At 28.0% G+C, this 13,935-nt stretch overlaps 1 protein-coding gene across 2 annotated transcripts; it reads left to right on the top strand.

Annotated features, from left to right (window-relative positions):
- LOC104718099 (agamous-like MADS-box protein AGL14) lies at window positions 9,837-13,935 on the top strand (the record flags this gene model as incomplete). Of its 2 annotated transcripts, none has more annotated exon segments than XM_019231727.1 (8): window positions 9,837-10,034; window positions 10,257-10,445; window positions 12,534-12,612; window positions 12,893-12,954; window positions 13,050-13,149; window positions 13,488-13,529; window positions 13,634-13,675; window positions 13,820-13,935. In XM_019231727.1, coding segments are annotated over 7 exon segments (626 nt in total), but the record flags the coding sequence as incomplete, so codon positions are not given.

Here is a 13,935-nt window from a genome sequence, read left to right as displayed (position 1 = left end):
AATCTTAATTTCTTATCATAACACCGTCCTAAATAAAAAGTCATCTTTTAATTGTTTTTTATTCATAGTTTTTTTTTTTTTTTTGCGTTTATAAAATATTAAAATTACTTGATATATATAACCCAGTAAAATTTTTGAAATAATTTTATACATTTTTGAAAGAATTAGTAAGTGCTATATTTTATTTTAGTCCCTACACGAAAATTTATATGTACATGTGTGTTTCATTTTGACCAACAAAAAAGGGAAATATACAAGTGTTTAAACAATATAGGAGGAATCTATGAAAATAGTTTGGAGGAATCTATTAAATAGTTTGGAGGAATCTATTAAATGTTTTGGAGGAATCTATGAAATAGTTTTTTTTTCCTTTCAGTATTTATTTGACTTTAATATAAACATATGTTTAAGAAAATGAAAGTGTAAAAAAAAATATTTTCATTGAAATTTAAAGTAATAGTAAAAGTTAAAAATTTACTTTTTAATTATTATTTCAGAATATATATATATATATATATATATATAATCACTATTTGGAACCAAAAAAACAAAATCATTGGCACATCTACTTCCATTCAAAGCTTATGAAAAATTTTGGTTTGTTCGATCCGTCTGCTTTTTGCTCAACGTTCATTATTATTGTTTTGGCTCAATTTTGTTTCTTGTGTTTTAAGGTCTATAGTTTTGATCCAATAAATTATTTCCAAAAATGTAAAAAAAAAATAGCATGCATATGGCGTTGGCAAGACCAGGTGGATATCGTAGGCTTGAACAAGAATAAGCATGCCAAGAAAATAAAATCACAAGTCACAATCCCAGTACGAGCATGCCAAATCAGACAAATGTGTTAATAATGGACAAGTAAATAGGCTGTTATTGAATGAAAAAGTTAAAAAATCACAAAAAATATAAGCCTAATTAATTACACTCTCTAAGAAGCTCTATCTATCTACTATGTGGCATCTCTAAATCCTCTGTTTTTTTCTTTAATAATTTTTTTATTTAATGTTTGTCAAAAAAAAAATGCTTTATTTCATGTTTGTAAAAAAAAATGTTTTATTTCATGTTTAAGTCAATTGATAATAGACTGTAAATCATTAATGGGCCACATAATTTTGTCGACTTCTCAAAAAAAAACCGACGGAATCTCTGAGTTCCGATTTCTTCTCTTCCTCGCATCTCTCTCTTCCCCACCCCTTCCCCCTTATCTATTTAATTCCGCAAGATTTTGAATCACCCGAGTCGAAAGGAATCTCAACATCTCAATTCTTCCACAGCTTGACATATAGCTACTGTAAATCTGGCACCTGTCTAAAAAACTTATTCACTAAAATTTTAACTAAACTACAAATAAAACACATTTAATCAAATACATATAACTCACATTTTAAATATAAAACTAAAAAAAAATATTTTCAATTAATCCACAAATAAGACATTTAATCATACACTTTAACACCTATCCTGGAAAAAAAATTTTACTTCTCATTTCTGCAAAAATAAATTTTTTTCTTAATCCACCAATTTTAAAACAAAAACTAAAAGTAATTATATTAGACGAAATAATTTTGTTAAAGCTTTTACTGGGTGCATTTATACAAAAAAAAGAAAAAAAAGAATGAAACATTAACACCAATTTCTTTTCTTTTTTCGTCAAACAAACTCAAATTTCTTATAAGTTTCTTTACATTGAAAATATTATAATAAGTTCAATTCGTTAAATTAATAAAGTATGATACCTCCTAAAACTTTCTTCCACAGCTACTGTAAAACTGAAACTTTTCCAAAAAACTTATTCACCAAAAAAATTAACTAAACTACCAATAAAACATATTTAATCAAATAAATATAACTCACACTTTAAATGTAAAACTAAAAGAAAATATTTTCAGTTAATCCAAAAATAAGACATTTAATCATACACTTTAAAATTAAACTTTAATATAAACCTAAAGAAAAATTCAATTCAACCATAAGTAAAACACATTTTATCTTATACATTTAACTCATAATTTAATATAAAACTGAAAAAACGTTTCCAATTAAACCACAAATAAAACACATTCAATTATTTAAATTTAACTCACACTTTAATATAAAGTAAAAAGGTTCAATCATAACGATAAATAAAACACATTTAATCATATACATTTAACTCACACTTTAATATTACAACTGAAAAAAAAAAAATTCCAATTAAACCATAAATAAAACACATTTTGTCATATGAAACTAAAAAACTATTTCTAATGAAACCAGAAATAAAATACATTCAATCATATAAATTTAACTCACACTATAATATAAAATTGATAAAATTATTTCCAATTAAACCATACATAAAACACTTTTAATAATATAAATTTAGCTCACACTTTAATATAAATCTAAAATAAAATAAAATAAATTCAATAAAAACATAAATAAAACACATTTAATCATATACATTTAACTCACACATTAATATTAAAAATGAAATAAAATAAATTTGCCTTAACTTTATTTCTCCACTCAATTTTATTCAACACACAATAAATTAGAATTAACTCCCATACTTTTTAGTTTCTAAACTGTAACTTTCATCACTTCTCATCTTATAAATACTCATTTTTCATTCTCTCATTCTCTTCCACTTCATCTTAGATATTATACATTTTTGTGTTTTTTTTGTTGGTTGGTTGGTTGGTTATTGTGGTATGTGTTAAAAAAAACAAATTAAATATTATTTTAAAAGTTTGATTATAGATTGAAATCAAACTTTAATATAAAACTAAAAAAAATATTTCCAATTAAATCATAAATAAAACACATTTTGTCATTGAACAAAATTTTTTTTCAAATAAACCACAAATATAACACATTTAATTTAACTCATGACTTAATATAGATTTTTTCAAATAAAACACATTTAATTTAACTCATGACTTAATGTAGAAAAAATTCTCCAATTAAATCACAAATAAAACACATTAATCATAGAAGTTTAACTCACACTTTAATATAAAGCTCAAATAAAAAAATCAATTAAACCATAAATAAAACACATTTAATTATATACATTTAACTCACACTTTAATATAAAAACTAAAATAAAATAAATTTGCATTAACTATATTTCTCTATTCAATTTTATTCAACACATAATAAATTACAATTAACTCCCATACTTTTTGTTTCTAAATTGTAACTCCCATGACTTCCCATCCTATGAATATTCATTTTTTCATTCTCTTTCACTCTTTCTTAAATATTATACATTTTTTGTGTTTTTTGTTAGTTGGTTGTTATTGTTGTATGTATAAAAAAAAAAAATTAATATTATTAGAAAAGCTTAATTCTAAATTTTAAATTTAAATACTATATGATATGTATCTTACATTTTTTTTTTGAAGATACATCTCTATTGTCCCTAAAACAAACATTTTCAAAATCAACCTATTACAACTTACATACAACTTTCTTAGATTTTAAAATTTAAAAATTTTCTCTAATGACATCTATGCTTAATTGAAGTCCTACCTTATTTTTATGTCCAAACTAAATTACCAAAGATTTCCATAAAATATACTAATATCTAAACTCTCCTAAACTCACACTTTAATATAAAGCTCAAATACCGACAAATAAAAACAACATCAACTACACAATCCCATATTCCAACAAATCACATTTCATAAACATAACCAATTTTTATATTACTTTTCATGAATAATTTGACAGATTTTATACACGCATCTATCCTATATCATTTGGACCAGCTAACCCACAACCACTCAACGTCTTCTTTGAAAGCGAATACCATAATCCAAATGCAACAAGAACACTTGATGTGTAAGCTGTAATATAAGACCTAGAAATAACAAAAAGGCAAGCCACCCAATATGAAGAAGGATAATGTTCAACTTGTCTTCAAGATTTATGAGGAACTCAAAATATCAACACTCTATTTTGCAATCACAAATTCCATAGTAAATGTATTGCATATTGGTTACATAACAAAATAACATGTCTTAATTATAAAATACAAATAGTATAAACTATAATACAATTTAAAATTCAATAAAAACATCAATAATATATTTATCAAGCTTTAACCTATGATCTTAGTCAATATTGCATTTCTTAGATCTAGAACGAATAGTATATTAGTTTTTTGACTTTGGAGTCATTCAATTATACCAAAACTATACAGTAAAACCTCTATAAATTAATACTTTATAAATTAATAAACACTATAAATTAATAAATTTTGCTAGTTCTAAGTCGGGCCAGCATAAAAAATAACAAAATTCAATAAGATAATAAGATAATAATTTTTTTTGAAATCTCCATGTAAAATATAGTCCAAATAATATCATAAATTAATAATCATAAATCTTAGGCATAAATACTAAGGCAATTTTGTAAAATATGAATCTAGTGTTGTTTGTCTTTTCTTGAAGTTGGAATCTCGTTGGAGTTCATCTCTAATTTTTCTTATTGCATCAAAAACTCCTGGTGTTGTCTTCTCGATTTGCATCCAAAAATTGTGAAGAGTTCTATATGCGATAATTGCTTCTTTACGTGTAACTGGTTCCAAAGTTTCCACATTATCGTCTTCAGCTTCTTCATCAACATTAATGACAGAAGCCACAATCTTTTCTAAACTCTGAACTTCTGAGCATGCATCATTTTCACCTGGATAGTTGAGTAGACTATTGACATCCATTTTATATTGATATCCAAGATTATTAATCACCACTTCAAGTTCCTGCATACCATCTTCACAAACTGATTCCTCTTCTGAATTCCTTGATACGACATCCTTGAACGAATTTTACAATGTCGAAAACAATTTGCTATTGTCTCTCAATGAACATTAGTTGTCCAAGCAGCGACCGCAAAATTGATAGCATGCAAAACATTGATCTTAGCTGGATCAGATTGTCCCAACTCATATCCTTCTAAAACCTTACGGTAAAATCTCCTTCGATAATGCATTTTAAAAGCTCTTATTATTCCAGCATCACAAGGTTGGATTTTTGACGTCATGTTAGGTGGCAAGAAAAACAACTAAACATTAGGTAATCCTTCAATATTTCTTGGATGTGCTTGGCAATTCTCTATCACAAACAAAACCCTTCTACCATGCATTCTCTGATCAAACCAGCGAATATATTCTTCAAAAATTACACTTGTCATCCAAGCTCTTTTGTTGGCATGATAATGACAATTCAAGTTATTCATGTTGACATTCTTGAAGCAGCGCGGCTTTGCATATTTTCCAATAATCCATAAGGGAATTTTTTCAGACCCATCCTCGTTACAGCAAATAACAACCGTTAACCTTTCTTTGTCTTGTTTTTTCCTTCAAGTTGTTTTGTAGCAAGAGAATGATCAGCTTGTAACCTATAAAACAAACCAGTTTCATCCATATTAAAAACATCTTTCTTAGAAAACTTATCTATCTTTTCTCTTATATCTTCCAGTTTCTTTTCCATGTCTTCAACATCAACTGAACCGCTTTCTCCAAACCGACAAAATGACTTGATACCGTGTCCTAATTTGAATTTTTCAAGCCAGCCTTGAGAAAATTGGTGCTCAAAATCTTGTTCCGGGTATACAAGTTTCATAGTTTTTTTTGCCTTCTCTAAAATTAATTATCCGGTCATATTCACACGATCTTGGTATTGAAGAAACCATTCAAAAAGAACTTTCTCCATCTCTGGATATTTTGCTGGTTTTGACGTTTGATATCTTTTCTGGATTCCAGATTGGTGGAAAGATATTTATCTGATCGTTTGAGTGTGTTTGAGATTGTACCTTGGCTAACTCGTATTTGTAATTTTTCTTGAATCCACAATTGCAACTCATTTTGAATACATTTGGTATGATCTCTTTTGTACTCACATAACTCTTTGCGTATTTGGTCTGTCATGGTTGCTTTTGCAACACCTTTTAGATGAGAAGCTATAACTAAAATTTTGTATGAAGAAAAAAAATAGTAGACGAGAGTAGCTCGTACGTTCACGTTCGTGTCTACAAATAAAGACACAGCTTCTATAGAAATATGAAAGTTAACATAATTGAATATGTTATATCAAAGTATAAGGAATTTTAAATAAAGAAAAATTCTAAAAAAGTAAATAATTTTAAGGAAAAAATTCCAAATTTACATTTAGAAATATTTTAAAAGTTAACGTAATGAATAATATTGTACTTTGTATAAATATTTCTATAAATTATTATTTATTAATTGATACGATAAATTAATAATTATTAATTTATAGATAAATTATATCATTATAAATTAATAAAATTTCAAAGTCCCCACATTATTAATTTATAGAAGTTTTACTGTATATGGTACTGATTCTCGATTAGGAAACAGTTATGCGGCTTCTTGTTACTAATTTACTACCAAGTACACAACTACCCCATTAATACGAAAGTTTTTTGGTGTGGTTGTCCTGTATTATTAAAGGAATGGAGAAAACTGTTTCTTGCCCTTAGTTTATACTCTTCTGGAGTTTGTATGGGCACTTCTTGCCTTGTTATCTTTTATTTCCCCTTTATTTGGGTTGTAATGCCTCCTCTTTTGAGTGAGTGTGAGACTTAGTTTTAATGAAAATTATCAGTTTGATAAAGAAAAAAAGGAATGGAGATAACATAAATAGACCAAATTAAGCTCAAAGACACAAATTAGGATTCCGCAACTTTAACAACAAAAAGAATTTGAGTTACATTATTTTTGGTTAAATTATTTTGTTTAAATTCTTAATTCCAATGAAAGCATATATGTTCAATTTCATCTATTATACGTATCATAGTAACCACATTAAAAAAAAAACAATCAAAGACTTGTGCTCATATATTTTTTTGTCCCAGTATTCATATATGTGGTTATATCATTTTAAGTTTTTTTTTGTTTTTATGCTTAATTATAATCTTGTAAGTTTTTTCCTGCACCAGCCTTTCTTTAATTGTCAACGAGACATCTAATAACCAGAGTAAATCAAACAAATGTGAAATCAAATACTCCCTCCGATCGTGAATATCTGTCGTTTTAGATTTTTTTTTTGTCAAAATATCTGACGTTCTCACTTACCCATGTAAGTATCACTCTAAAATGACTTATTTACCCTTCTATTATTTTTAGTCAACAAGTTCAGAATTCTATGTGTTGTTCAATGAGTGATTCTAGATATTGCTAACAATTGACTATATTTAATATTTATGTGTTTTTCTACGTGTATGACACAATATAAAGTTTCCATCATTGCTTCTTTTTTTACGGATATATATATACAAGCATCATTAGTGATGACTAGTTTCAGATTTGGCTCCAATACTAATTTTAATTTTTGTTTTGGCTCCATTTTCAAATTTTTAGAAGAATTTTAACAACAAAATCTTACTTGTTACGTGTATTACTTTATTTGCATATCAAAAACACATAATTTTGACTACAAACAATAACTACGTATATAAATACGTTTCCATGGCTGCATGCGAACTTGTGCACTTATTAAATTATTAAGAATAAAGAAGATTGGGATCAGCAGTAATATTTGACTAAATAATGATTAGACACAAATTAAGGAGGTTACAATAGTCTTTACACAAACCTCCTTAATTTGTGTGAAACTTGTAAAACGACAGATATTCACGATCGGAAGGAGTACACGTCAACAAACACGTTACTAATCATAAAAGTAAAAGATAAATAAATGAATTTACATGATATTTTTTTTATACGAAAGCTTTACTTGCTAACAGATTTATAAATATAGTCTAATAAAAAGACTCATTTATTCATACCTATCTGGCATAGTGGTCCAAAGTCATCACATTTTCATAGTGGTCCAAACCAAAACCACATTTTGATTTTCTAACCTCCCACACGAAGGTCGAAATCAGGGTTTGCTGACTCTTCTGACATGAAAAAATTACACTAATTAATTCAACTTTGTCGATGAAATAAAAGCTCATTATAGAACAAAAAAAAAGTATCTCTTAAAAAAATACAACTACGAATTGTTTAAGTTTACAACTTAAAGATGTCAAAAAAAAAATGACGTATAATTTACAACTTAAAGCTGAGATATGTTTACATAAGAAAACAAAGCCATTAAGCCTAACCAATAAAATATGGATTCCCCAAATCATTTTTATAGCAAAAACAAAACAATAACATGTTGTGGGCAAAGGCTTGTGGTCCTCACAGCGTGCAACACCTGTAACCGAGATTTAAAAAGATGAATCAGAATAAATGCTAATTAGTTGAAAAAATTAAGGCATCCAATAGTGGCTAAGCACCTGCTAAGTGCTAGTAGAACAATAATTACGGTATAAAAATAATAAATTAGGCCAAAGAGAAGAATAAAGTAAAAAAAATGAGGAAGTGGGTAGAGAAATTAGGATCAAGGAAGGGAGTTGCTAATGCCATGACCCATGACCATGAGTGCAAATAAAGAAGAGAAGATAAAGAGTGGCCATGTGAATTCGTACGGAAGTCATAAAACGTAGCATTGTTTTATTCGTTTATATTATCACTGCAGGCGCGTATAAGATTGTGGTTTCGTTTTTAATAACAATGCTCGTACGAACGAACATCTCTATTTGCAGAGATTTAATATATATGTCAGAAATAGTAAGAAGTTTTAATTTGGAATATATCTGTGCATTATATGTATTAAAATGATAGCTTGTGTTTTTTTTTACAAATCGCGTTTGCTCACATTTGTGACTAACTCAACAGACTTAATTTGTGTGGTATCACATCTGAGAAAATGGTCGCAACTGAGCTAAACGTCACCTCTCTATTGGGAATTTGTTTATATTTCACAATCCACACGGTTTTATATACTACCATTTTATTTTATGTAAGTCCTAAGTATGACTAAGACATGGTCACATTCACGTATCCAAATATATATATATATATATAAAATACAATATCTGAGCATAATAGAAACGTTAAAACTATTTGTATTCATGCAAAACAAATATTTACCTTCAGATTCGATCACTATAAGTCTATCATTTTCAACAGTTGATATTACTCTTTCATAAATGTATACTCTTTTAAATTATAGTCAGTAAATTGTTTACAAAAAAAATGTTCCTCTTCATACCAAAAAAGAATGTTCCTCGAAATGGTTTTCTGGTAAACTGAGATCAAACGGCGAATGTGACGAAGATTCTTGTCCGAGAGGAGCTTGCAACCGACAGGGTTGCTGCCTGTCTTTAAGTGCATTAGCTTAACTAACTCACTTTGACAGACACCGGAACTGTAGGTTGTCGGTAATAATGCACACGTGTCTTGATCTTACCCGTTAGCTTTAAAAATCCATGTTGTCTTCTTATTACGCTGATGAGGTCAGTGATAACGTACATGGTTGTATTATAGTATAAAAATAATCACTTGGAATAACAAAATATTAGCAATTGGTGCTTGAGCAAATCACTTTTAAAGTTTATTTTTCAAGAACAAACTTAATTAAAAACTTTCGTATATCTATATTCATCGTAAAAATAAAATTATCTTAATGCCTAGTTTCTTTTGTAGAGTCTACTGTATATATATATGTAACGCTACGAAAAACAATCATCTAACGATTAAAATAACCATATATCTTTTGGAATATATTCTCCACCAAATTTTTTGCTCTTGTAATATAAAACTTTTACCAAAAGAAGAATGGATATCTTGTAATGCTGTTTCTATAATTAAGTAATACCCATGTACTTTAATAAGCACTCTGGTCTAGGGTTATAGACTATCATATGTATATAGAAAAAATGACAATGGATAAAATATATAACCCAATATATAACCCCAAATTGTAGATTGTCATTTTACGGATAGAAGAATAAATTAAAGATTTTTTCTCACATATTTTTTCATTGGCTCCTGATTTCATAAATTTAGGGTTTCCAAGAATTCTCCATTTCTCTCTTGCCGACTCTACCTAAAAGACTCTCTCTCTGGCTCACCTTTCTCTTAATTAGAGACACAAATCATTCAAAAAGCATACACAAAAAGAAAGAAGGTAATCTTTTCTTTTCTTTCTCAACTCTGTCCTAGCTAAATTTCTTATTGATCTTTCTCTGTTTAATTGTTATTGTTCTTCATGTTTGCTGTGGATTTCTACATAAAATTCAATAATATAGCTTCCATCTAATTTTACTGAAATCAAGAACTTTTTTTCATGGAAAGAGAAGGAAAATTCAAAATTAAAGTGCTGATTATGAATTAGGGTTACTTAAATTAGGAGAATGGTGAGGGGAAAGACAGAGATGAAGCGGATAGAGAACGCAACGAGCAGGCAAGTGACTTTCTCCAAGAGAAGAAATGGACTTTTGAAGAAAGCCTTTGAATTATCAGTCCTTTGTGATGCTGAAGTTGCCCTAATCATCTTCTCTCCTAGAGGCAAACTCTATGAGTTCTCTAGCTCCTCCAGGTATATTTTCTACATCTATATACGTTTTATGTATATACTCATTTCTTATATATTGATCCGATGCATCAGGATTGATATTTTCATATATGAATAATTTACTGAAATCCATGATATTAATTAGTTTGTCCATCATTTTTTTTCCTTTTCCTAGACTCGATCGATTGATACTGGTTGGTTTATGCGTGTTAAAATGAAGATTCTTGATTTTTAAGAGAAAGAATCAGAAATAGAAAAGTTAGGATTCTAGATTTAAACGTGATTCGCACATGGTTTCATCTTGGAAATGCAAAATAAAGTTTGTAAATAGTTATGAGATAGTTCGGACAAACTGACAAAAAATTCCAGTAAACAAAAGAATGATATTTAAAACTTGAAATGATATTTAACTATAGTTCATGTAGCAGTAAGTTTAAGCACAGTGTTCTTACTCAAATTAGACAATAAAGTTAGATTCCATTTTCACTTTCATATTTAACCAGATTTGGGGAAAACAATATATCCTTATTTAGAGGTGTACAGGTTTCCTATATTATATGTTGTTCTTGTGTGTGTGTTTATACAATTTAGGGAGAACTTACACACACATACAGATCCACAGATACACGCATACATATACTAGTTACAAACAGTTACTACTGTACAAACACTCAAGCACATTATTGACACAAAAAAAAAAACACTCAAGCACATGATGTCAAAAAAAGATAATAATAATAACACTCAAGCACATGTATTGTGTACGTACGTATATTTGAATATAATTGATGTATTTTCAAAGTTTATTTTCTGAATTATATGGGGTTAAACTTCTTATATTCACATATGTGGAGAAATATCCCACAACATATATGCATGAATTTAGTTATATCTTGTAATTTGAATTAATGGTGTTTACACTAATTAATCAATACTGATTAGATTTGAGTATTCTGATGTCACGGGAAGCTAAGTATTGCACTATATATGATGCATATAAATCATGTACATTTCATTTATATGTACACATCTACATTAACAGTCGGGTATGATTATGAGTATCTATTTATTATACTCGACCATACTATGTAATACTACAAGAATAAAATGGTAATCAATGACATTTTTGGTGAAAAATTTATGTCCCTTTTCAAATTTTATTTTATATTTGAATTTATTTTTATATGTAGTGGTCAATAAATAGCTGACCAACGTTTCAGTGTCTTTTTGGGAAAAGAGAAATTTCTAAACCAAAATCGAAAATTTGAAAAATAGCAACGTTTTTTTTTTTTTACATCGCCACTATATATTCTGCCATTCCACTAATACGGTAATACCAGTTAGATCCATAGTTTATTCTGCTATTTTATATTATATTATTTTGAATGTGTGTATATGTGGATGCATGTATCTATGTACATGATATAAGATCTATGTATGTATATTGTGGTAACACAGACGCATTTGCCACACTTTTCACCCGCAGAGTACAAAGGACTCTTTATATCAGTGATGACAGTGAAGGAGTCATTAGCATGTGTCTAGATCAGAATATGTTGATTCTTTCTATGCTTTCTATATTTATTACTATATATTTGTGTAGCCATAATTTACATTGTATGCTAATTATATGATTATTTAATCTTATGTACATACTTTATTAGACAAAAAACAAATGATAATCTTCTTAAGTAAGCAGAGAGGAGTTTATATCACAATTAGCTACCTGTTAACCAGCTTATTTATTACTTAATTAAGTCATATCCACATGACTAGCTAGACGATCTCTTAGAATTAATTTTCAACATTTTAAATATGTACTATTATCTTTTGGTTATATATTGATTCTTTACTCCATTAATTCCAAAGATTAGCAGAAGATTGATATAACTTTTAATAGATCACATTATATATATATATATATATATATATATATATATGAAATTGTTATGTATATCCTTAAAAATTCGATGTTATATATATAATACTTTTGTCTTATAATTAGTGTTTGAGAAATATAGCTTAGACTTTTGCTTCTTAATATTATCTCCTTTGGTTTGATTTTTTTTTTTGTTGATTTTGAAATACTGATTTGAGTTTTGAAATTTTCAGTATACCAAAAACAGTAGAAAGATATCAGAAGCGAATACAAGATCTTGGGTCTAACCATAAGAGAAATGATAACTCACAGGTAATTGGACTTTCTATATTTGCTAGTGTATATCATGGTTTATTTTTCCATTTGAATAAAATAACTCTTTTATAGATGCATAGTTACATTTACGAAAAATATACCTATTAAGAACTCACCTAAATATAAAATATATATCGACTTCCATCAAATACTATATACATGCCAAAAATATATACCTTATATATTAATCGAACATGGATGAGAATAATTTTGTATTTACAAATTTATGTTTGAGAAAATATGTTTTGCATTTCACATGAGTAAACCTTATTGACAGCAATCGAAGGATGAAACCTATGGCTTGGCGAGAAAGATCGAACATTTGGAGATTTCGACAAGGTTTTGATTCAAAATATTTATGGATATTTAGTTATGAATGGAAAATGATATAGTCATTGTAAGTGTCTATTTAACATATATAAATACATTTGCAGAAAAATGATGGGAGAAGGACTTGACGCATCTTCTATAGAAGAGTTACAACAATTGGAGAACCAGTTGGACCGAAGCTTAATGAAAATAAGAGCCAAAAAGGTAACTTACATAAATGTGATCATATCATTGTTTAGATGAAAATAAAATGTTTACTCCTATCATCATATTATTATTGTTTCATCATATTATTATCAAGAAACTAGATCATATAATCATGGGACCGTCCTATAAACAACACAAATGCACACACCTGCACACACTTGGAGGCATGCATATGTGATAAGAAAACTACATTAGATGTTATCTTTTATGAGCCATCTTGTTTGGAAGACATCTTTTATGTTTTCTCAAAAAAAAAAAAAGATATATTTTTTGAGAGTTCTTATATATGCACTTGCTTTACCAACTAATTTAGCTATTTGACTTCTTTATTTCAGTATCAATTATTACGCGAAGAAATTGAGAAGTTAAAAGAAAAGGTAACACTTGTAGCTTTTTCAAATGGCTAGGTACTATATAAACATACAGTATTCCTTAATTAAATAGTTAAACCATATTTTTCGTTTTCTTGTCAATATTTTAGGAGAGGAACCTCGTTGCAGAAAATAAAATGCTGATGGAGAAGGTACGTATTAATATTAAAGTAATAACATACGGCTTCTCTACAACTACTATCGTACTGATCATTTGTTCTCTAATTCTATTATTATGAAATCATCTCTTTTTTCGAAACGAGAGTTTTAATTTTGAGGAAATGTGTGAAATGAAGTGTGAGATGGGAGGAAGAGGAATAGTAGCAAGAACTTCATCATCAACAACAACTGAAGAAGTGGACATAGATGACAATGAAATGGAAGTGGTGACTGATTTGTTCATTGGACCTCC

This window comes from Camelina sativa, chromosome 2, assembly GCF_000633955.1.
Source record: "Camelina sativa cultivar DH55 chromosome 2, Cs, whole genome shotgun sequence".
NCBI lineage: Eukaryota > Viridiplantae > Streptophyta > Magnoliopsida > Brassicales > Brassicaceae > Camelina > Camelina sativa.
The sequence above is the reverse complement of the archived record's forward strand: the minus strand, read 5'-3'. Positions and strand labels throughout refer to the sequence as shown.